The 21,415-nt window shown below is 45.8% G+C and overlaps 1 protein-coding gene across 2 annotated transcripts in view; it reads left to right on the forward strand.

Annotated features, from left to right (window-relative positions):
• The first annotated feature begins 1,341 nt into the window (after window positions 1-1,341).
• The window catches only part of Memo1 (mediator of cell motility 1), a 93,871-nt gene continuing 73,797 nt past the window's right edge, over window positions 1,342-21,415 (forward strand). The window contains exons 1-2 of one of the 2 annotated variants that reach the window (XM_036170814.1): window positions 1,342-1,535; window positions 2,224-2,301. In XM_036170814.1, coding sequence (XP_036026707.1) covers window positions 2,241-2,301 — 61 coding nt within the window. In that variant the 5' untranslated portion in view covers window positions 1,342-1,535; window positions 2,224-2,240. Of the gene's footprint in view, window positions 1,536-1,865; window positions 2,302-21,415 lie in introns of those variants that run through there. The other variant, XM_036170816.1, reaches the window with a different exon arrangement.

The raw sequence follows: 21,415 nt of genomic DNA on the forward strand, positions 1-21,415 counted from the left end.
GAGGTCCTAAGTTCAATTCCCAGCACCCATATGGTGGCTCACAACCATCTGTAATGAGAGCTGGCGCCCTCTTCTGGCCTGCAGGCATAGATGCAAACAGACCACTGTATACATAATAAATAAATAAATCTTTTTTAAAAAGTGTATACTTGAAAACATTCTAGAGATCTTTAAAAACAGATTTAATGATATATTGGTGTGGGGATATGTGTACGTAATCGTAGGTGCCTATGGAGGCCAGAAGAGGGCATCAGATCACCCTGGAGCTGTCCAATGTGGGTGCTGTGACTCAACTTAGGTCCACTGCAACAGCAGTACATTCTTTTAAAACTTCTGAGCCCTTTCTTCAGACCAAGAACTTGTATTTTATTCGTCAATGTGGTCTTTGCTAAGTTTGATAAGCGACACAAACTCCTGGGAGAAAGAAGCAATCTACCTTCTTTTTTTTTTTTTTTTTTTCGTCACTGAAATTAACCACAGAGCTTTCCTCATAACACTTGAGAACTTGGCAAAAAGACCCAACCAAACAAAAAAAGTATATTGTTATAGCATTAAGGAACACCGCATTTGGGTATTAGGCAGCTAAACATCTACTGTGGATCTAGTTTTACGTGAAACTAAGATATACCCGTTGTATGATTTGGGCCCCAATATTTTCTGGGAGATGGGCTACTATTACACTTTTCTGGTTTGGGAATCCTGCCCATCAAAGCCAAAAACACTTCCTTTGTGATTTTACCCAACTTGGAATTCTTTGCTGCCCACACTTACGTGGAATACCGGGATTTCACCAGGTAAGTGAAGGGTGACATTTGCAGTACGCCTTACACCACCACGTCCGGCTCTTCACAAGCATTAACTCATCATAATCCCAGGTACCCCTCCTTCCCGAGTGTCACCCCCCCTCCCCAGCCCCCACTTTACACAGCAGAAAGTAACTGAGACGATCTTTGCCACACTGCAGTTACAGCTAAGATACAATTAGTAAATAGAACTGTGTCAAAGCCACTGTGAGGAGGGAGGGAACGAGCCTGGGAAGCCAAGGCTGCCGTCTGACAGCCTCCCCTACGCCAACCTCTCCCCTCTCCGGTACGCTCCGCCGCGCTCCCGGTGTCTCCAAATGCAACTTCCCAGCGCGGGCCCTTGGACATGCCTTCCGGGGCGACACCCCGAGGGGGTGGGGATCCACCAAGGACGCCCCGTGGCAGCGGGGAGGCGGGAGGGGAAGAACCCCGACCGCACTCGGCGGGCAGCAACCGCGTGTGCGTGCCGAGCCGGCGGCGCGCGGGGACCCGGCAGGCGGAGGCCGGGGGTGGGGCTGGGGGTGGGTGGGGAGGGAAGGGGTTCTCCCCGCCTCGCGGCTGCGTCCTGCGCCCCGCGCCCTGCCCCTCCTCTCCCTCCCTCCCCCAACCTCCCCCCCTCCAAGCTCTGCTGGCGCTAAACCCCGGAGAGCGGAGCGTGCACGCTGAGCCTCCTCGGAGGGCCCGGCCGCGGCGCTGGGCATGCTCAGTGGGCCGGCCCCGGTAGAGCGGAGAGTAAGGACGCGTGGGCTTCCCCGGTTCTGCCTTGCCCGGGTTCAGGCCCCGGCCCGGGGCTGTAGGGGGTTGGCGAGGGGTGGGGATGATGATGATGATGACGATGGTGGTGGTGGTGGTGGTGGCGGCACCCGCTGCCGCCCGACCCCGGATGGCGCGGGGCCCGTCCCGCTTCCGCCGTTGAGCGCGCCGCACGGAGCGGGCGGGCGGAGGAGGCGCGGGGCGGGGCCGGCGGGCGCGCGGCGGGAGGGCGGCCCGGCGGAGGGTGGGGGCGGGGCGGGTGGGGGAGGGCGCGGAGTCACGGGGGTGGGGTCAGCGGGGAGGCTGGCGAGGCCGCGCGCGGCGGGGCGGGCCGGGGGCGGCTCGCGGAAGCAGCCCGGTCAGGGCAGCACCGGTGGCTGCGGCGGCGCGGCGGCGGCGACTCGGGGGCCGGGCGGCTCGGGTGAAGCCGCCGTGGGCCTTATCTTCCGGCGGCCGGCCGAGTTTGTAGTGATCGTTCCCGCCGCCCGCCCCGGCTGCCATCTCCTCCTCTTCCTCCTCCTCCTCCTCCTCCTCCTCCTGGGCCGGGCCGGTCCCCTCCCCGCGGCCGCCTCCTCCTGGGCTGGGCCCGCGGCGTCTCGTCCCCTCGCGGAGCCGCCGCCGCCGCTGCCGCCGCCGCCTCCTCCTCATTCATCCTCGTGCACCATAGGCGGCACAGGCACCAAGATGTCCAACCGAGTGGTCTGCCGGGAAGCCAGCCACGCCGGGAGCTGGTACACCGCCTCAGGTAAGGAGCCAGGCCGAGCCGGGTAGCCGGGGCCGGGTAGCCGGGGCCGGGCGGGCGGGGACGCGGGCGGAGGGCGGCGGGCGCGGACCGCGTGCCGAAGGGAGCGGGCCGGGCCGCGCCGCCTCCCCCATCCCGGCGCTCGGGCCAGCCGCCTGGCGCCCGCGGAGTTGGGCGAGGAGTTGCCGGGCCGGGGCCGAGTCGAGCCGGGGCCGGGCCGGGGCGAGCGCGGGCTGCGGGGGCTCCGGAGGCTCCGGAGGACGGCCGCTAGCCGCGGGGAAGGACGGAGCCGGTGCGGTCCTCGTGCCAGGGACCGGCCGAGGAGGACCGCAGCCTTTGCCCTCACCCTCGAGGCACCCCGCGCCCCTGGAAGGAGTGACAGGCAGTAGTACTTTTCTCCCCCACTTCCTATTGCCACTCTAGGTCTCGCTTGGAAGATCTGTCAGCCCAGGGCCTCTAGGGGATTTGTGGCTTTGTACGCGGAGGCTCGGGCAGAGGTGCTGCCAGGCAGGGGCTCTGGGTGGCCTCCGAGCTCTTTTGTCAGTGTTTGCATTGTTAACTGTCATCCAGGGGCAGCTGGAGATGGCATCAGCACTTTGCCCCACCGAGCAACCTCTTTCCGTACCTACCCGGCGCTCAGCACCGAGTGCTGGACGACCTGCCCAGTTAGCTTACGTTTTGAGCGAATTCTGCCTTCTTGTCTGCACTCTCTTTAAAAAAAAAAAAAAAAACAACAAAAAACCATGCGGAGTTCTTCAGGTCAAGAAAGGGTAGGGACGTTTCCTTTTAGTACACAACTCTCGTGCTAAGTAAGGATTGCCTTATGAGATTATTTTCCAGGGGTCACATTTTCTGGTATGGTAACAAAGAAAAGTTCCTCCGTGGTGACTTCTGGTCTCCAGTCTATCTAGGTTTATCAACAACTGGCCCTGAACTTCATGTTGTCCTTTGCAAGTACTAGGGTTGGATAGTGACACAGTTTTATTTTATTTTATTTTATTTTTTTGAGAAAACACAAAATTTGAAAGATGTTTTCTCTGAGATTGTTCGACCCGCTTCTGAAGTACTTTCACCTTACTGGTTCACGGGGGATTTGCCCTACTAAGACACAAAAGAATTACACTTGGGTTTGGAGCTACTGCATGAGATAAGTATGACATTTGATGCCTACAGTGTGGTTCCCTTCATGATCCTGAAGTACTTCATACTTTTAGTCAGTTCTCAAAGCCTGAGAATGTCAGTTAAGCTATTCTTGTGTCGGTATTGGGGAAACAGAGATTTAGTCCTGTATCCAAGAGTAGTAGAGTGGCAAAACAGGAATTGAACAAGCCACCGGATCTCTGGCTCTTGAGTGTGCCCCCTCCCCCCCCTTTTTTTTTTCTGGAGACAGGGTTTCTCTGTGAAGCTTTGTGCCTTTCCTGGAACTAGCTCTGTAGACCAGGCTGGCCTCGAACTCACAGAGATCCACCTGCCTCTGCCTCCCGAGTGCTGGGATAAAAGGCGTGTGCCACCACTGCCTGGTGAGTGTGCCCTTTTTAATTCAATTAATATTATTCATTGTTAAACAGCAGGCTTATAAATAAGTGCTCCCTCCTCCAGTATGTTTTGGAGAATTAGACAGTCACATTTTTCATATTATGACTATCTTTGGCTATATATATATATACACACATATATTTTCACAATAAATATTCATTGTGCTTTTTCCAGACAGGGTTTCTCTGTGTAGCCCTAGCTGAGTTCTGTAGACCAGGCTGGCCTCAAACTCACAGAGATCTGCCTGCCTCTGCTTCCCAAATTCTGGGATTAAAGGTGTGCATCACCTCCCAGTTTACATTTGTTACAAATGTTTTAAACCTTTGTTGTAGCTTACATTACAATGTGGGCAAATATTCTGGAGAGAAATTTTTAGATTGTTAAACATTTATATGGGTAGTATATAATGTACAATTGGTCTGATAACTTGTACCTGTAGTGTTAAGCTAGTGTCCCTGTGCTGAAATAATGGCCTACTATTGGGGAGGTTTTATTTGTATTCTGCTGCTGTTTCTCTAGTTAACTAGTCCATAAAGATCTGAGACCCTTACTGGGAGGGGGTGTTGGTGGTGGCAAAGGCCTTTAATTCTAGCACTCAGGGTAGAGGCAGAGGCAGGCAGATCTCAGTGAGTTTGAGGCTGGCCTGGTGTAGAGTTCCAGGACTGTTGTTAGACAGAGAAAGCCTGTCTTGAAAAACCAAAAAAAAAAAAAAAAAAAAAGAAGAATTTAATCCCACTTGTGAGGCAGAGGCAGGCGGATCTCTGGTCTACAGAGTGAGTTCCAGGTTAGCCAAGGTTACACAGAGAAACCTTGTCTCAAAAAACAAAAGAAACAAACAGAACAAAATAACTGAGGAAATATGTGTTTGTTGATTGTCATTTTGTGTCTTGTCTAGTATTCGGGTTGTACACATAGAGAGAAGAGTAAAACCACGTTGGCTTCAGTTATCTAGCTATTTCAGAAAAAAGTCCACTTATCACATACATCCATACACATATGTCTTTATCTTATTTCCAGTTTGTTAGATGTTGTTAGATCCATTGACTGAGGGGTGTAAACTACTGCCTGCCCTCCACGAATTTAGAGTTTATTTGAAGTACATTATAACTCAGAGCATCCACTAAATATCTGTTAAATTGAGATAGTACATTTAGAAGTTCTGAGGAGGGTAGAGTCATGCAGAGGTAGGATTTGAATTGTGTTCTGAAGGAAGAATATTTGTCAAGTCAGGAGCAGAAGGAAAGAACACTGGGTCGGGAAACAGCACACATGTACAGAAGCAGGTCAGTGTAAGTAGTCAATTTAAATGAGAACGGTCAGTTTGAAAGCCTGGGATAGTAGATTGGAGCTGGAGATGCTGGTGAATGTTAGGCACTATAGGGATTGTACGTGTTCAGCACAGAGCACCTATGGAGATTTTCGAGTAGGGTGTTAATACGGTGGAGATGTCATTTTAGGAACCTAATCTCATAGGAAGGTTAATCCTCATCTCCTTACCAACAAGGACCAGCAAACTAACTATGGCTCACATCCAAGTGCAACCTGTAAACCTTAAAAAGAAAAAGTTCATTAGCTAAATTGTACTTTTTTTTTTTTTTTTTTTGGAGCTGAGGATCGAACCCAGGCCTTGCGCTTGCTAGGCAAATGCTCTACCACTGAGCTAAATCCCCAACCCCAAATTGTACTTTTAAAAAGATTCATTTTTATTATATTTAATTATCTGTGTGGGACTATGTGCACATGAATGCAGATGTACTCTGAAGCTAAAGGGATTGAATACCTCCTGGAGCTGGATGTTTGAATTTTTTTTTTTCTTTCTTTTTTTTTGTTTTTTCGAGACAGGGTTTCTCTGTGTAGCTTTGCGCCTTTCCTGGAACTCACTTTGGATACCAGGTTGGCCTCGAACTCACAGAGATCCACCTGGCTCTGCCTCCCGAGTGCTGGGATTAAAGGTGTGCGCCACCACCGCCCGGCTTGTTATTATTATTATTTTTGATTTAGTTTTTCAAAATAGGGTTTCTCTGTATCTCTGGCTGCCTGGTAGACCAGGCTGGCCTGGCACTCAAGAGATCCATCTGCCTCTGTCTCCCAAGTGCTGGGATTAAAGGCAACAGTATTTTGTATACAGTTTTTCTTCAGGTAAAGTGTGGCTCTCCCTCCCACTCCCCCATTTGAGACCCCCATTTGTCTTAGAACTTGCTGTGTAGCCCAGGCTAGTCTGGAAGCTTCCCAGAGTCCTTCCTGCCTCTGTCTCCTGAGCACTGGACTCCACAGCCATCTGGGTGCAGCGGCTGTTTTCTTGTTTGTCTCTTAGAGCTTCCATTGGGACAGCCAACATTTTCCACTAGCTGCACTTCTTCTCTTTCTAGCCTTACCCTTTACTCCCACCTCTACATTGCTTCTTGAGTAATCTTTCCACTGCACCGTCCCTTTGACCATTCCTCGCTGCTCCAGGGTGTCTTTTGGAGGACGATGAAGTCTTTCGACTGCTTGTCTTCTTTCCCTGTCCTGACAGCTCGCCCCATTTCGGCCCATCTTGGTGTTACTAGCTTCAAGCAACGCTTAGCAGCTGTTCATTGTTTCCTGAAATATAGCATGATGTTTCTTATCTCTGTGCCTTTTGCTCAGACTGCTTCCTCTGTGGAAATGCCCTTAACAGGATAGTTCCTGCTCATCCTTTAGGGGTGTTTACACCTCCCAGAGGTCTGCTTTATGCCTTGCATTTTTTGATCAGTTTGTGTCCCTGTAGCACCAAGGGTGTGTCTTTGTACTTTTCTCTTATTATTTATATATAAGGTTATTGACTTCTTAAAGCTAGGAAGTTGTTTTATTATTTTTTGATACTACAAATAACCTAGCTTAGTTTTTTTATTTAATTATTGTATTTTATTTAGTTTGTATACAGGTGTGTGCATGTGCGTAGGCTTGCATGCTGTGAAGGGTGTGGGGAGAGCACAGTACAACTTGTGGACGCTCATTCTTTCTTTCTACCATGTGTGCCCTGGGAACCAAACTCAAGTTGACACAGTTGGCTGTACCTTTCCCTGCTGAGTCAGTGGCCTGAAGCAGGGGTTTTTACACAGATTCTCAGCAAACCTCTACATAAATGAGTGTTAAAAGTGCTTGGTATATAATAGGTGTGATATTTAATGGGGATTGTCACCTTGACAGGGTCTGGACTCACTGAAGAGACAAGCCTTTGGACATGTCCTTGAAATATTACCTAGGGTGGGTTCCTCGAAGTGAGAAGGAAGAGCCCACCTAAAGGTGGGCTGCACCGTGCTGGTGCTGGATTCTGTGCTGCATGGGAAGGAGGGTTCCAAGTGCCTGTTCTGCTTGCTGCCTTCTGATTGCAGATGGAATGTGAGCAGCTGCCTCCAGCCCTGCCACAGCTTTCCTGGCTCTGATAAAGTGTCCCTACAACTGTGAGCTAAAATAAACTCTTTAAGTTGTTCTTGTAAGGTATTTTGTCACAGTAACAAGAAAAGTAACTAATGGAGTGGGTAATTAGCAAGTAGTGAGTATCCACAATAAATGTGTTCAGAGAGATACTCATGTTTCAGTTCTAAAGAGCACTGAAAATAAATGACAGGACTGGCCAGGGGCTTGGGCATAATAAAGGGAGTAGGAAAGAATTAGAAATCTTGATAGCAGTTGTGGACCCATTTAATGTTAATTATAAAAAAAATGACTGGGCATGGTGGTGCACACCTTTAATCCCAGCACTCTGGGAAGCAGAGGCAGGTGGATCTCTGTGTTTGAGGCCAGCCTGAGTCTAGTGTGAGAAACCTATCAGAGCAGATGAATGTATTCCAGATTGCTAGAATGGGCCCTGTGCAGCCTGCCTCACCCCCTGGTCTACAGAGGGAGTTCCAGAACTATCAGCTATATAGTGAGACCTTGTCTCAAACACCTCCCCAAAGTGTGTGACATATGTGAAGAAAAATAGAATAGTATAGCTCTAGGTGAGTATTCTCAAACATACACACTTCTCTAACCTGCATCCAGCACTCAAAACATTAGTTTACCTATGTTCCTTACATTCTTTTTTTTTTTTTAAATTTATTTATTTATTATATATACAGAAGAGGGTCCCAGATCTCTTTACAGATGCTTGTGAGACACCATGTGGTTGCTGGGAATTGAACTCAGGACCTTTGGAAGAGAAGTCGGTGCTCTTAACCTCTGAGCCATCTCTCCAGCCAATGTTCCTTACATTCTTATAGCATGTTCACATGTTCATTGAGTTTCTTTTCTTAAAGCTTTTTTTTTTTTTGACTTGACTTGACTTGAAACTGTATTTCCTGATTGGGAGCCCCTTACAAAGGAGCCCATGGACAGGGGGTGAGGCAGGCTGCACAGGGCCCATTCCAGCAATCTGGAATACACCCATCTACTCCATGCTGGCACCAGCTGCTCTGATGGGTTCCTCACACTAGACCCATGCTCTCTACACTGGCACCAACTGTTCTGATGGATTCCTCATACTTTGGATCTAAGGAGTTCTATCATTAGCACAAAGACTCCCTGGGCTGGAAACAAGTGGGGTTCACCTTACTGGTCTGCTGGGGCCCTGTTCTGCAAGTACACACCATTGACCTTGCTGGCCCAGGGCCCAGCTCAGATGGTGGGGCTCACAGTATGCTAGTACAGCGCTAGCAGACATGGGAAGAGCATGGCCAGCCCTCCAGTCCATCTAGTGTCTTGGCTCACAGCACTTCTCAGAACAACACACCCCACTATGACTATCAGCCAGAAAGCAGCTTCTGATCCAGCTTTGGACACTGCTTCCCCTAGTGAGTCCTTGTCCTCACCATGCCCTGGGCATGACAGAAACAGCCCAGTGGCAGTGGCAGTTGGTGTTCTAAGGGAGGGAAGGCCTTCCGAGGATGGTAATGAGGATGCCACAAGAGTGAGGTCACAAGTCCAGGGAGAGAGGACAAGGAGGCTCTGAGTGGTCAGTGGGTCATAAGCAGACAGCCTCGTTTCATACTCAGCTTAAGCACTTCCATCTCAAGTTCTGAGCCTGCTTCCTTCCACTCTTGTCTTTGATGGTGGAGAAAGAGAGTCTGCAACCAAAAGAGGTAGCAGGGGCCTCATTGGGGGCCTGGTGGGCTTGAACCATCTGAACACCACCACAGGATGAAGATTAGACCAAAGTCAGGATAATACCCAGGAGAAGGGCAAAAGGACAGCTGGGTCTTCATGAAGGCTCCAACACTGATGTACTTCATTGAAATCCTTCTGCTTAACTTTGCTTTTGTGAGATAAATTCATTCCCATTACTGCAGTATGTGAATATGCCTTGTTTTATCCATTCTATTACTAATGGACATTTCATTTTTCTTTTTTTTTTTTCTTTTGGTGTTTTGAGACAGGGTTTCTCTGGGTAGATTTGCGCCTTTCCTGGAACTCACTCTGTAGCCCAGGCTGGCCTCGAACTCACAGAGATCTGCCTGCCTCTGCCTCCCGAGTGCTGGGACTAAAGGTGTGCGCCACCACTGCCTGGGTGGACATTTCATATATATATATATATTTGAGCTGAGGATCGAACACAGGGCCTTGTGCTTGCTAGGCAAGCGCTCTACCACTGAGCTAAATCCCCAACCCTGGAAATTTCATTTTAAAGTAGTTTTTCTGCTATATATGCTTTTATACTTTTATATTTGTTTTGGGTGGATGTATTTGTGACTTTTCCTGGTTATGTAATTCAGAGAATTCCTAGGCTATGGTATAGTCATATTGTTTTACTAGAATCTTCTGAAGCAAATTTGCATATCAGAATTGCATGGGAGTTTGTTGTTATACATGCTTGTATTTGTGCTGTGTTGTGGAATAGAATAATTTTTTAATTGTGTAAAGATGTGTTGCAGATTAATTGTTTCACTATGTAAAGGTGTGTTGCTTTTGTTTATGCTGCATTTAACTTTGTAAAGATGTGTTGCTGTTTTTCCTTGCCTGCCTAAGACACTGATTGGTCTAATAAAGCTGCACTGCCAATAGCTAGGCAGAGGAGGGAGAGGAGGGGCTGCTGGGCAGAGAGAAAAGGGGGCCAACCAGCCGGGGCCCAGCTAGTGAGACACAGGGAGCAGGAGAGCAGGATGAGGTAAACGAGCCTCAGGGCAGAACTTCGAGTATTAGAAGTGTGCTCATTTAAGTTAGAAAAAGAGCTAGCTAGAAACAAGCCTAAGCTAAGGCCAAGCATTCGTAATTAACAATAAGTCTCCGTGTCATGATTTGGGGGCTGGTGGTACAAGAAAGCCTGCTACAGTGCTGCCTAGTTTAATGCCAACTTGACACAGGCTAGAGTCCTTGGAAAGATGGGAACCTCAGTTGAGAAACGCTTCCATAAGAGTTGGCTGTAGGCAAGTTTATAGGGCAGTTTCAAAATTAGTGATATTGATGGGCGAGGGCCCAGACTATTGTGGGTGGTGCCATCCCTGGACTGATAGTCCTGAATTCTATAAGAGCACGGAGAGAAAGTCAGTAAGCAAGCACCCCTCTATGGCCTCTGTTATCAGTTCCTGCCTTGGCTTCTCTCAGTGGACCACAGTCATAATTCAGGATGTGTAAGCCAATAAACTTCAAGTTGCTTTTGGTGCTGGTGTTCCATCATAGCAATAGTACCCGAAGACAGTACTGTTGGTCTTTTTCTTTTCTGTGTTTTCTTTTTCTTTTCTTTCTTTCTTTTGTTTTTCAAGACATAGTAGCTTTGGCTGTCCTGGAACTCACTCTTTGTAGACCAGGGTAGCCTCTGTGGGGGCCCACGAAAGTTCCTAGTGAGATCTGAGCTTGCTTCACACAGCAGAGCTGCATTAGTATTGCTTGACCACGTGCATAGTTACTGGGTGATTGGAAGGGTCTGCACTTGGCTGAGCTAGGGGGAGGTCTTTGCTCTGCCCCTTGGCACTCCTATAAACAGCCCTTTAGAAGAGACACAAGGGGCCGATGGATTAGGGTCCAGGCCCTCCCAAACTATCCTGTTTCTGTCTGTCTCTTTCCCTCTGTCCTTCTATCTAATTAATTTCTCACTTTTCCCTCCTCAAGAGTATCCTGGGAAAAAAGTGGAAGCTGGTCCCTCACAAGCCTCAAACTCACAGAGACCCGCCTGCCTCTGCCTCCCTAGTGCTGGGATTAAAGGCGTGCGCCACCACCTCGATGATTTTTTTTTTCATTTTGTCTTATTTTGCTTTAGAGAAAAGCAGGCAAAAAAGAACAAATGAATAGGCAAACTCCTGTTATTGCGTGGTTATTGCTAGTTCTTTCTCCCTTTCCTTCCCCTTTCACACGCAGTTTCTAAGAATAGAGCCCTTTCTACTTCAGTGGTGTAGTGTGTACTTATCTTCTTCTGCAATTTGCTCTGTTTGAAGATGTAAATGACAGCAAAATAAAAATGAAAGTATCCTCACGGGGTTGGAGAGAGTGATTGACAGTTAAGAACATTTGTTGCTTTTCCAGAGGACCTGGATTTGAGTCATAGCACCTACATGATGGTGCTTAACCATCTGTAACTTTAGTTCCTGGATCCAGTATCTTCTGGTCTCCATGGGCACTAGGCGTGCACATGGTTTGCATAGACATACATGTAAGCAAAACACTCATACACATAAATAAAAATAATAGAAATTTAAAAATGCCCTGGGGCTGGAGAGATGGTTCAGTGGTTAAGAGTACTCACTGCTCTTGTACAACCTTAATTTGATTTCTGGCACCCATGTGGTGGCTTAAATCATCTGCCACTATAGCTTAACACCTTCTTCTGACCATATCCAGTATACTTGTATACATGCAGTCAAAACACTCAAACACATAAAATAAAAATAAATCTTTAAAATAAGTTTTCATGGGGCAGAGAAGATGGTTCAGTTAAGACCACACATAGCCAGGCGGTGGTGGCACACGCCTTTAATCCCAGCACTTGGGAGGCAGACAGAAGCAGGCAGATCTTTGTGAGTTCGAGGCCAGCCTGGTCTACAGAGCGAGATCCAGGAAAGGTGCAAAGCTACACAGAGAAACCCTGTCTCAAAAAACAAAAACAAACAAACAAACAAAAAGTCCACACACTACTGTTTTTTTTTTTTTTTTCTTTCTCGATGCAAGGTGTAGCCCTGCCTGCTAAGATTAAGGGTCTGCTCTGTCACCAAGACCCCAGCATCTCATACTGCTCTTAAAGAGGGGACAGAATTAGTTCCTATATTGGGTGGTTCACAACTACTTGCAACTCCAGTTCAGGAGTGTGCTTAAACTCATACAGGCACATACATATACATACTAAAATAAATCCTGGAGCTGGAGAGAGTTTAGTGATGACGAATGTGTACTGCTATTCCAGGGGACCAGATGCGGATTCCCAGCACCCACACTAGGTGGCTCACAACCACCTGTAACTCTAGATCCAGGGAATTCGACTCCTGGCCTTCCTGGGAAAACTAAAAATAATAAAGTAATCTTTAAAGCATCCTTCATTAGATTTATTTCACTGGTACACTACATGTATATATGTATAATCTCTAACCTACAATATTATTCTACCAAGTTACTATTTTCATTTATAGATATGACTCACAGAGATTGAGTAATTGTTCAAGGTGTAACAAGTAAGTGGAAGAGCTGGTTTGACATAAAAGTAAAATTTAAGGTTAGGGCTAGAGAGCTTTGGTGAGCTAGGTGCCGCCGACACTGAATTTCTCTGTTCTATTTCAAATATTTTTATAGTATATTGTGGGCACCTAACTTACACTTATATCATTTATGGCTTATGAAAAATGCTTCAATGTTAAAACCTTTAACTAGTCTTATTACTAGGTATAGGACAGTTGAGACAGTTGGGCCTTTGATCACTCCCATCCGGCCATTTTATAGCTGAGAAACAGACTCATTCATTGTATGAGTCGCACTTTTAGAAAAATATGAGCTTGGAAGTTTCAGCTATCTGGAATCAGTAAGCATCTATCTGTCTGTCTATCTATTAATCTAATCAATCTTGAGACAGCATTTCTCTGCAGCCCTGTCATCTTTAGGATTGTAAAGTAAATGTTTTTAAAAAGTATCTTTATAATTATAAAGTAAATATCTTGAATTTCAAAATATCAAAGATGAGAGAGGATATGAAAGCATACCATACTTGGAAAGCAGTCTTACCAGTTCAGTTAAACATGTGATTGAGTTTTAAAGATGAGCTCTAGGTTTTCGATTGAGACTGACACAGTCTTATACTTTTTTTAAACAAGTGGGGTCTTATGTAACTCCAGCTGGTCTTAGACTCACTGTGTAGCAGATGACCTTGGAATACCGCCTTCCTCCCCATACTAGGATTACAGGCTTGCACCACCACCTCCAGTTTACAGTTTATATGGTGCTTGGGATCTTGCCCAGGGCTTGCTAGGCAACCAGTCTACCAACTGTTACAGCCTCAGCTCCCTGGTTACATTGTGTGTGTCTTTTTCTGTTTTTGAAGAGGAGGTTGTGCCACTAAGCTAGCCTCAGGTGTGTGGATGTAATTTGAAGGAAGACTTGGGATTGGTTGACATACTTGAGGAGAATGCTCTTGAGAAAAAGATAGGTCATGGGCATCTTAAGGTTCATCACTGATCAGTTTAAGTGATGGAGTTCTAGCATCTCCAATAGGAATACATTTAAAAGTTACACATTTGCAGAAAGAAGGTTAGGAACTCAATTTTGGTTTGTTTGAGATATTTGCTGTCCAGTCCAGTAGTATAATATGAGTCTGAGTTGAAGGGAAGATGTACAGTTGTGTATTTTGAAACAGATTTTCTCTGTGTATCCCTGGCTATCTTGTGTCCAGAAACTTGCTCTGTAGAGTAGGCTGGCCTCGAACTCGCAGAGATCCTCCTGCATCTGCCTCCCAAGTTCTGGGATTAACAGTTTGTGCCACCACCACTGTTCACAGTTGGGAATTATTGGTGATAAAGTTGAGTGTCTATCTGGATGAGGATAAAGCACCACTGGATTTGAAGATGTCTGACCCTTACAACATTTCTAACAGGAGGAGGCTGTGATAAGGGAAGTATGGAGACAAATTGTCTCTAAGCAAAGAAAATGCTCAGTCGTCTTAACACAATTAAGGATGCAATTCAGTAGTAGAATGCTTCCCTAGCATGTGTGAAGCCTTGGATTCAATCCTAACTACCATTAAATACAAAACAACAATTGGAAACCATGGATCAGTGGTTAAGAACATTGGCTATTCTTCCAGAAGACCTGGTTTCAGTTCCCAGCATTCATATAGCAGCTCACACAGTCCCAGGGGATCTGATGGCCTCCACAGACACTTTACAAATATGGTGCACAGACATATATTCAGGCAAACACTAACATACATAAAAATAAAGTATATATTAAAAACCAAAACCAGTCAACATAGTTCATGTAGATTTGCCTGGGCACTTTTCTTTGGCAAATGCATATAATTCTGGTCTAAGCTGCTCTGGTCTTAGTGTTCTCTTATGTCACTGTCAGCTTCTTACTGGTTGCCCAGTTTCTGTTTTCACATGGATGAAGCAGAGAGACCTCTAAAAAAATGTAAATCACATGCAGGGCGGTGGTGGTGCACACCTTTAATCCCAGCACTTGGGAGGCAGAGCCAGGTGGATCTCTGTGAGTTTGAGGCCAGCCTGGTCTACAGAGTGAGTTCCAGGACAGGCAGGACTATACAGGGAAACCCTGTCTTGAAAAAACAGATAAAAAAGTAAATAATTTTCATGAGTGCCAGGCATGCATGTGGTACACATACATACTTGGAGGCAAAGCACTCATACATGTAACAAATACATTATGCTGGGTTTGGGATTTGCACAGATATTGAAGACGAGGCCACCAGAGTTAGAGGAGCAGAGGCAACTTTATTCCATCACTGCGGTGGTACCAGGACTTCTAACTAGTTAGGGCCATGGGTATGTTGGGTTCTGACATTGTGACCCCAAACAGAGGGAGTAGCCCCCTTTTAAAGTAAAAGACACAAGTGTGTGGGTTATATAAGACAAGGATTTTTACAATTTAAGTCTTGGGTATATTCCGGGAGTTTACAACTTGTGGTAACATTTTACAACTAGTAGTACAATTTGTGATAACAAGGTGTTTGTTTAAGCTTAATAGGGGGTTTATTTCCACAAGTTTGTGGTTATTTTAACACAGCTGGGGTCTTAATTTTTAATCAGTTGTCACTGCAGAGACCATGAACAAGGGTCATGCAGCAGAAGAAGCAGGATAGGTGGCTAATGGTCTTGAAATATTGTGGACTCCACAACTAACGTATTTAATGTATTTAACCTTTACAAAGAATTAAAACGAGATCAGATAATATTTTCTTAAAATCACAGTAAAACTTACTAAGATACAAGGTCTGTGTGCTGTGATCTCAGTTTAACTTTGTGACTTTTGTATCACACCACTTTTTTTCTTTGCTGCTGTTTCAGCCATTCTGGCCTCCCAGCTATTTCCTAGTGTGTCAGACTAGTCTTGTAGGACTTTGCTTGTCCTTCAGCAGATTGACTAATTCTGGCTGCCGATCCAGGAAAGGACATTTTTATTGACTCCTGTATTTTGTTATAGTTTGAAGGAAAAGTAGGAAGGAATGTTAAGAGTCAATGAATGTAGCTTTTGTCCTGAGAAGAGTAGGACTGGAGATACCTTTTGCTTGAGAGATTTACGGTCAAATAAGTTTAAGAAACGTAACATTTGTTTTTCTTTCTTTCTCCTGATAGCTTGCCGTAGACTTATTTATGGCTTATTATGTAGTCTGTTTGGTGAGTCTTCCTTATTCTTTTGGAAATAGTGTATCTTTTCTTTAATTGTGTGGTTGGATGCTCTCTAATTGTAATTAGATAAAGTTGGATTATTAATCTGTGTTGATTTTCTTTTCTTTTTTTTTTCTTTTTTTTTTTTTTTTTACTATTTCTAAGTATTCCTAAGCCCCGTTGAAATTTACAAGTATACTTGGGGGTTTGGTCCCCTCCCATTTTGGTTTTGCTCATTGCTTGTTTCATTTTGTTGTTTTCCAGAAAGTACGTGTCTTCCACCCCCAAGGGGTGATGCACTCCTGTATAGCTTCTGAGATGAGAGGAGAGTGGGTGTGCTCAGGGTAGTATGGCCTAAGTTACCAGTTCAGCTTTCTTATGGTTAATACTTTACATAGTTATTCCAAATTTCTTCTGTTCCTGTGATAAAACACTTTGACCAGAAGCAGCTGAGGACAACAAGAAGAAAGGGTTTATTTGGCTTCTATTTCCAGTACACTGTTGAGGCAAGTCAGGGCAGGAACTCATAAAGTAACCTGAAGTAGAAACCATGGAGGAATGCTGCTTGCTGACTCTTTCTCTGGGTTTTCACAAATTCGTGTTTGGATAGTTTTCTTATTTAGCCCAGTATCCTTCCTTGGCTGTATTTCATCTCACATTTGCAGGTAAAGGTCATGTCTGAGTTGAGTCAGTGTGGGGACTCGGGCATGAGGAATGCTGCTTGCTGGTTTGTGTTCCATGGCGTGCTCAGCTCGCTTGCTTTTAGAACCAAGGACTAGGGGTGACATGGCCCATCATGATCCGCACCCTCCTGTATCAGTTAGTAATCAAGACAGTCCCCTACAGGCATGCCCGTAGGCCAGTTTAAACTAGACAATCCCATTTCAGATGACTCCAGGCTGTCAAGTTGACAGTTAAGGCTAGCCAGAACAAGATACATGTTTTTCTGTCTATAGGTCACTAAGACTAGCCTAGGGTGTGATGACTGGGTAGAAGGACCCAAAGAATTCAGAAAAGCTGTTATACTTAAGGTTACAATTTATTACAGAGAAAAGATGCAGATTGAAATTAGTGGAGGGGAAAGCAATGTCATGAGGTGGTGTCCAAGAGAAACAGATGGAGTGGGCTGCTGTCCTTCCTGTACCCTGGTGTGTGACATGTGTGAAATACTGCATCTAGGGAAACCATCTAGATGTCCGTATTTGGGATGTTTGCGGGAGCTTACTCAGGTAGGTGGGGCCCATCTAAATGTAGGAGATGAGCAATTTATTTACCAATGCCTTCCACCTTCAGGGGGGCATGCAGTGTGGCTCAATATACCTTTAAAATGGAAATTAATTCACTGTAAATGACATTGATTGTAAACAGTACCTGAGTGTTTAATATATACACAATGTTTGTAGCTATTACCATTATCCATCTCCACAGTTTTTTCTTTCCTCAAGTGAAAGATGCTGTCTTTATTTAAATAAGGACTTCTTGTTCTCCCCAGCCACAGCAACTATTGTGTTTTGTTTGTTTTCTTTGAGTACAGTGCTTTCAAAGTTTACCTACACTGTAGCACATCTAGAAACTTTATGCATTTAAAAATATTTCATGCCGGGTGTTGGTGGCGCATGCCTTTAATGCCAGTACTCAGGAGGGAGGCAGAGGCAGGCGGATGGATCTCTGTGAGTTCGAGGCCAGCCTGGGCTACCAAGTGAGTTCCAGGAAAGGTGCAAAGCTACACAGAGAAACCCTGTCTTGAAAAACAAAACAAAACAAAACCCTTTCATGAACAATTATACATGTATATTGTGTATTTTGGTAATTTTCATCTCATTATCTTCTCTCATCTCTTTTTCACCCACACTGAACCCATTCTTCCCCAAAAATACCTCTCTTCTTCTTTTTTTAAAATAAATTTATTTATTTCATGTGCATTGGTGTTTTGCCTGTGTGTATGCCTGCTTGGGGGTGTCAGATCCCCTGGAGTTACAGACAGTTGTTAGCTACCATGTGGGTGCTAGGAACCGAACCTGGGTCCTCTGGAAGAGCAGCCAGTGCTGCCAACCACTGAACCATCTCTCCAGCCGCCGACTCTCTTATTTTCATGTCTGTTGTTTTATTTGTTTTGTGATCCACTGAGTTTAATTGGAATTCTTTGAAAGAGTGTGGGTGGGATATTATTTACTGGAGAATGGGCAGCTTAACACTGGTAGCTGTATCATTGAAGTAACTCCTCTGCATCAGCAACCAGTAATTGCCAACGAGTCCCTCCCCCATCCATGATGGGAGGTTGTTGGGTCCCATTAAGTGCAGATAACTACAGTTGCTGTAATTTCCTGAGTACAGTGGCCATGTCATGTCCAGAAGATGTGTTTTGTATCACTTCTACCATCTTCCGCCTCTTATTTCTTTCTGCCCCACCTCCTGATATTCCCTGAACCTTAGAGGGTGTGATATAGATATCCTGTTTGGGGCTGAGCACTCAACAGTTACTGATTCTCAGCACTCTGACCACTTAGGAAACTCTGAGTTAACTGCTGCCCACTAGGAAAGAGGCTTCTCTGAGCAAGGCTGAGAGCAGCATTAATTCATGACTCTAGACATAAACATTGAGGGTACAGTTTGACACCAAACAACTCCTCTTAAAGCCTGGAACCTTCCCAGCCGGGAGTGTTTGACCAGGTTTAATGTACCGGGCACCAATTCCCTTCAGTGTAGTAGGCCACAAATTCAGTTAAAAAGTGGTCGTGTTATATCATTGTACCAGTCAGCACATCTTGACTTGGAAGATTAATTAATAATAATGATAATAATTGTTGTTAGAGACAGGGTCTTCTTTGTATCCCTAGCTGGCCTGGTATTCACTTTGTAGACTAGGCTGGCCTCAAACTCAGAGATCTACTTCCAGTGCTAGTTAAATGTGTTATTTTAATTATTTTTAATCCTGTGTATGTGTGTGTGAGTGAGTATAGGTGCCCATGCAGGCCAGAGGAAATGGACCCCTGGAGCTGGAGTTAAAAATGTAGCTGTGTGCTGCTGCCTAATTCAATTCTTCTGCAAGGGTGGCAAACGCTTAACCACAGAGCTATCTCTCCAGCTGTGTGTGTGTGTCTGTTTGTGTCTATGCCTGTGTCTGTCTGTCTGTCTACTTTGTATTTTTGAGAGAGTCTCTCACTATTTGGTACTTGCTAATGAAGCTCAATGGCTGGCCACTAAACCCCAGGGGTCCCCTGTCTGCCTCCTCAGAGCTGGGCCACTGGGCCAGGCTTTTGATGACAGTTGAAGGGATTGAACTTGGGTCCGCTTGCTTGTGCAGCAAGCCCTTGGACCATCTTCCCAGCCCCCCTAGTTTTTTCTTTTGTTTCCATATCTTAGTCATGTCCTTTAAATAGTAGCTATTGGAATGTCCTTTTCTGTTAAATGCCATGTTTATAATCTCTGAGCCAGGGTATAATCATTTTTCTTCTGCTGTGGGTTAGGATTTTCTCTCTGTCCCCCTCTTTGTTACCCCCTTCCTCCTCCCCTCCCTTCTTTCTTGATAGTGATGGGACTTGAACCCAGGGCCTTTCACTGAACTAACTGCATCCACATCTACATTTAAAAAATTAAAAACAAAATTAGAAACAGTCTTATGTATCCCAGACTAATCTAAAATTTGCTCCGTGGGTGAGGATGACCTTGAACTCCTGATCATCTTGCCTCCACCTCCTAAATGTTGGGAATTAGGTATATACTACCACATTGGGTTTCTTACTTGTTTAATTCTCTCAAACATTATGTTTTGGGGTTTGTTTTGAATTCTTCATAATAGGAGTGAGATGTTTCTACCCAGGAGAGTAGAAACATCAGTGATTTATGGCCTCTGAGGACTGGAAATTATTTTTTTTACAGAAGTTGTTCTTTGTTTTGCTGTGTGGAATGTCACACTTTAAAAAAAATAGTTTACGTGTTTATGTGTATGGGTGTTTTATCTGTATGTATATTTGTGCACAGCTTATGTGCCTTGTGGCCACTGAGGCCATCAGAGGGTGTTGCGCCTGCTGGAACTGGAGTTAGATGGTTGTGACCTACCATGTGGATACTGGAATTGAATCTGGATCCTCTGGAAGAGCCACCAGTGCTCCTAATCACTGAGTCTTGTTCCAGCCCCGGGATGTCACACTCTGTGCCTGCTTGAGGAGACAGTAACTCAAGCGAGAGATCTTTCTTGATGAGTATTTTGGGGCTGGGGTGCTGGGGATTGAACCCACAGTGCATGCAGGCGTTCGACCTTTGGAGCTGAAATCACAGGCAGTTGTGAACTGTCTTATATGGATGCTGGGAACCAAATTTGGTTCTCTGCAAGAACTCTTAGCTTTTTTTTTGTATTTTGTTTTTTGAGACAGGTTGTCTCTGTGTATCCCTGGTTGTCCTGGAGCTCACTCTGTAGAGCAGATTTACCTTGAACCCAGAGGTCCGCCGGCCTCTGCCTTCCAGTGCCTCTGCCTTCCAGTGCCTCTGCCTTCCAGTGCCTCTGCCTCCCAGTGCCTCTGCCTCCCAGTGCCTCTGCCTCCCAGCGCTGGGATTACAGGCGTGCTCCACCACCTGGAGGTGTGCTCTTTCAGTCTTTTATTTTTTTTTTGCCGTGGGAAGTGTCAGGTCCCCTGGAACTGGAGTTCCAGACAGTTGTGAGCTGCCCTGTGGGTGCTGGGATTTGAACCTGCATCCTCTGGAAGAGCAGTCAGCGCTCTTAACTGCTGAACCATCTCCAGTCAGTTCCTTGCCTGCGCTGTAATCACAGCTCTATTTTATTTTATTTTTACTTAGGGTCTCCAGACTGGAACTCAGTATGTAAACCAGCAGGCTGGTCTCCATCTTGGAGTTTTCTCCCCCACACTCCCTTTCCCCTTAAGACAGGTGTTTGTCTGTATAGCCCTGGCCATTTCATGACCAGGCTGACCTTAAACTCCGAGGCATGGAATTAAAGGTGTGCGCCCCACTTTCCAGGAGAGGTCTTGTTTTAGTCTCACCACATTCATCACTCTGGCTGGAACTCACACAGGTCCACCTGCCTCTGCCTCCTGAGTGCTGGGATAGAGAGGTGTGTGCCACCATGGCCCCTGGACTGTGTCTCCTGAAAACGCTTTGCTTTGTTTTTTTTGTTTTTTTTTTTTTGGGCAGGGGCGGGAGGCCTGGGTCTCAGTATGTAGCCTTGGCTGGCCTGGAACTCATGCACTATGTAGACTGGCCATGAGTTCAGAGAAATCCACTAGCCGCTGCCTTCTGAGTGCTAGGGTTAAAGGAGTGCAGTACCAATCCTGGCCTTAAACTCTCTAAAAATTACAGTCATTTGTTTATTTGGTGTGTGTGTGTGTGTGTGTGTGTGTGTGTGTGTGTGTGTGTGTCTGTGTTGTTGTGTGTGCTGTGGCATGTGTGTGGCAGCACTTAGATGACAACTTGGAGGAGATGGTTTTCTTCTTCTACCATTAATGTAATTTTTCCCAGGCCTGCCCTGAGAAAACCCCTCCCAGAGTCCAGGGAGAAGATCCTATGTTTGGCGTGGGGTTATCTGAGGGAAAAGAATCTATGTATCTTTATCTGTTTGCTTTTTTCTTCTATGACAGAATTCTATTATATAGCTTCAGTTCCACCCTGAGTCTCAGTTCCTCTCTACTCCTTTTTCTGTCCCCTCAGCCCTGGTGATAACTGAGCTTTTGTTCTCATCTCTGTCCTCCATCTGTCCCTCGTGGCTCCCTTCCTCCTGCCCTGATAACTCTACAAGAGTTATCATCTACAAGAATTATCTGCCTTACCATCTACAGAATCTCTGCCTGGCCTACAGAAAACTGTCTTGTCCT

This window comes from Onychomys torridus, chromosome 21 (assembly GCF_903995425.1).
Source record: "Onychomys torridus chromosome 21, mOncTor1.1, whole genome shotgun sequence".
Classification (NCBI taxonomy): Eukaryota; Metazoa; Chordata; class Mammalia; order Rodentia; family Cricetidae; genus Onychomys; species Onychomys torridus.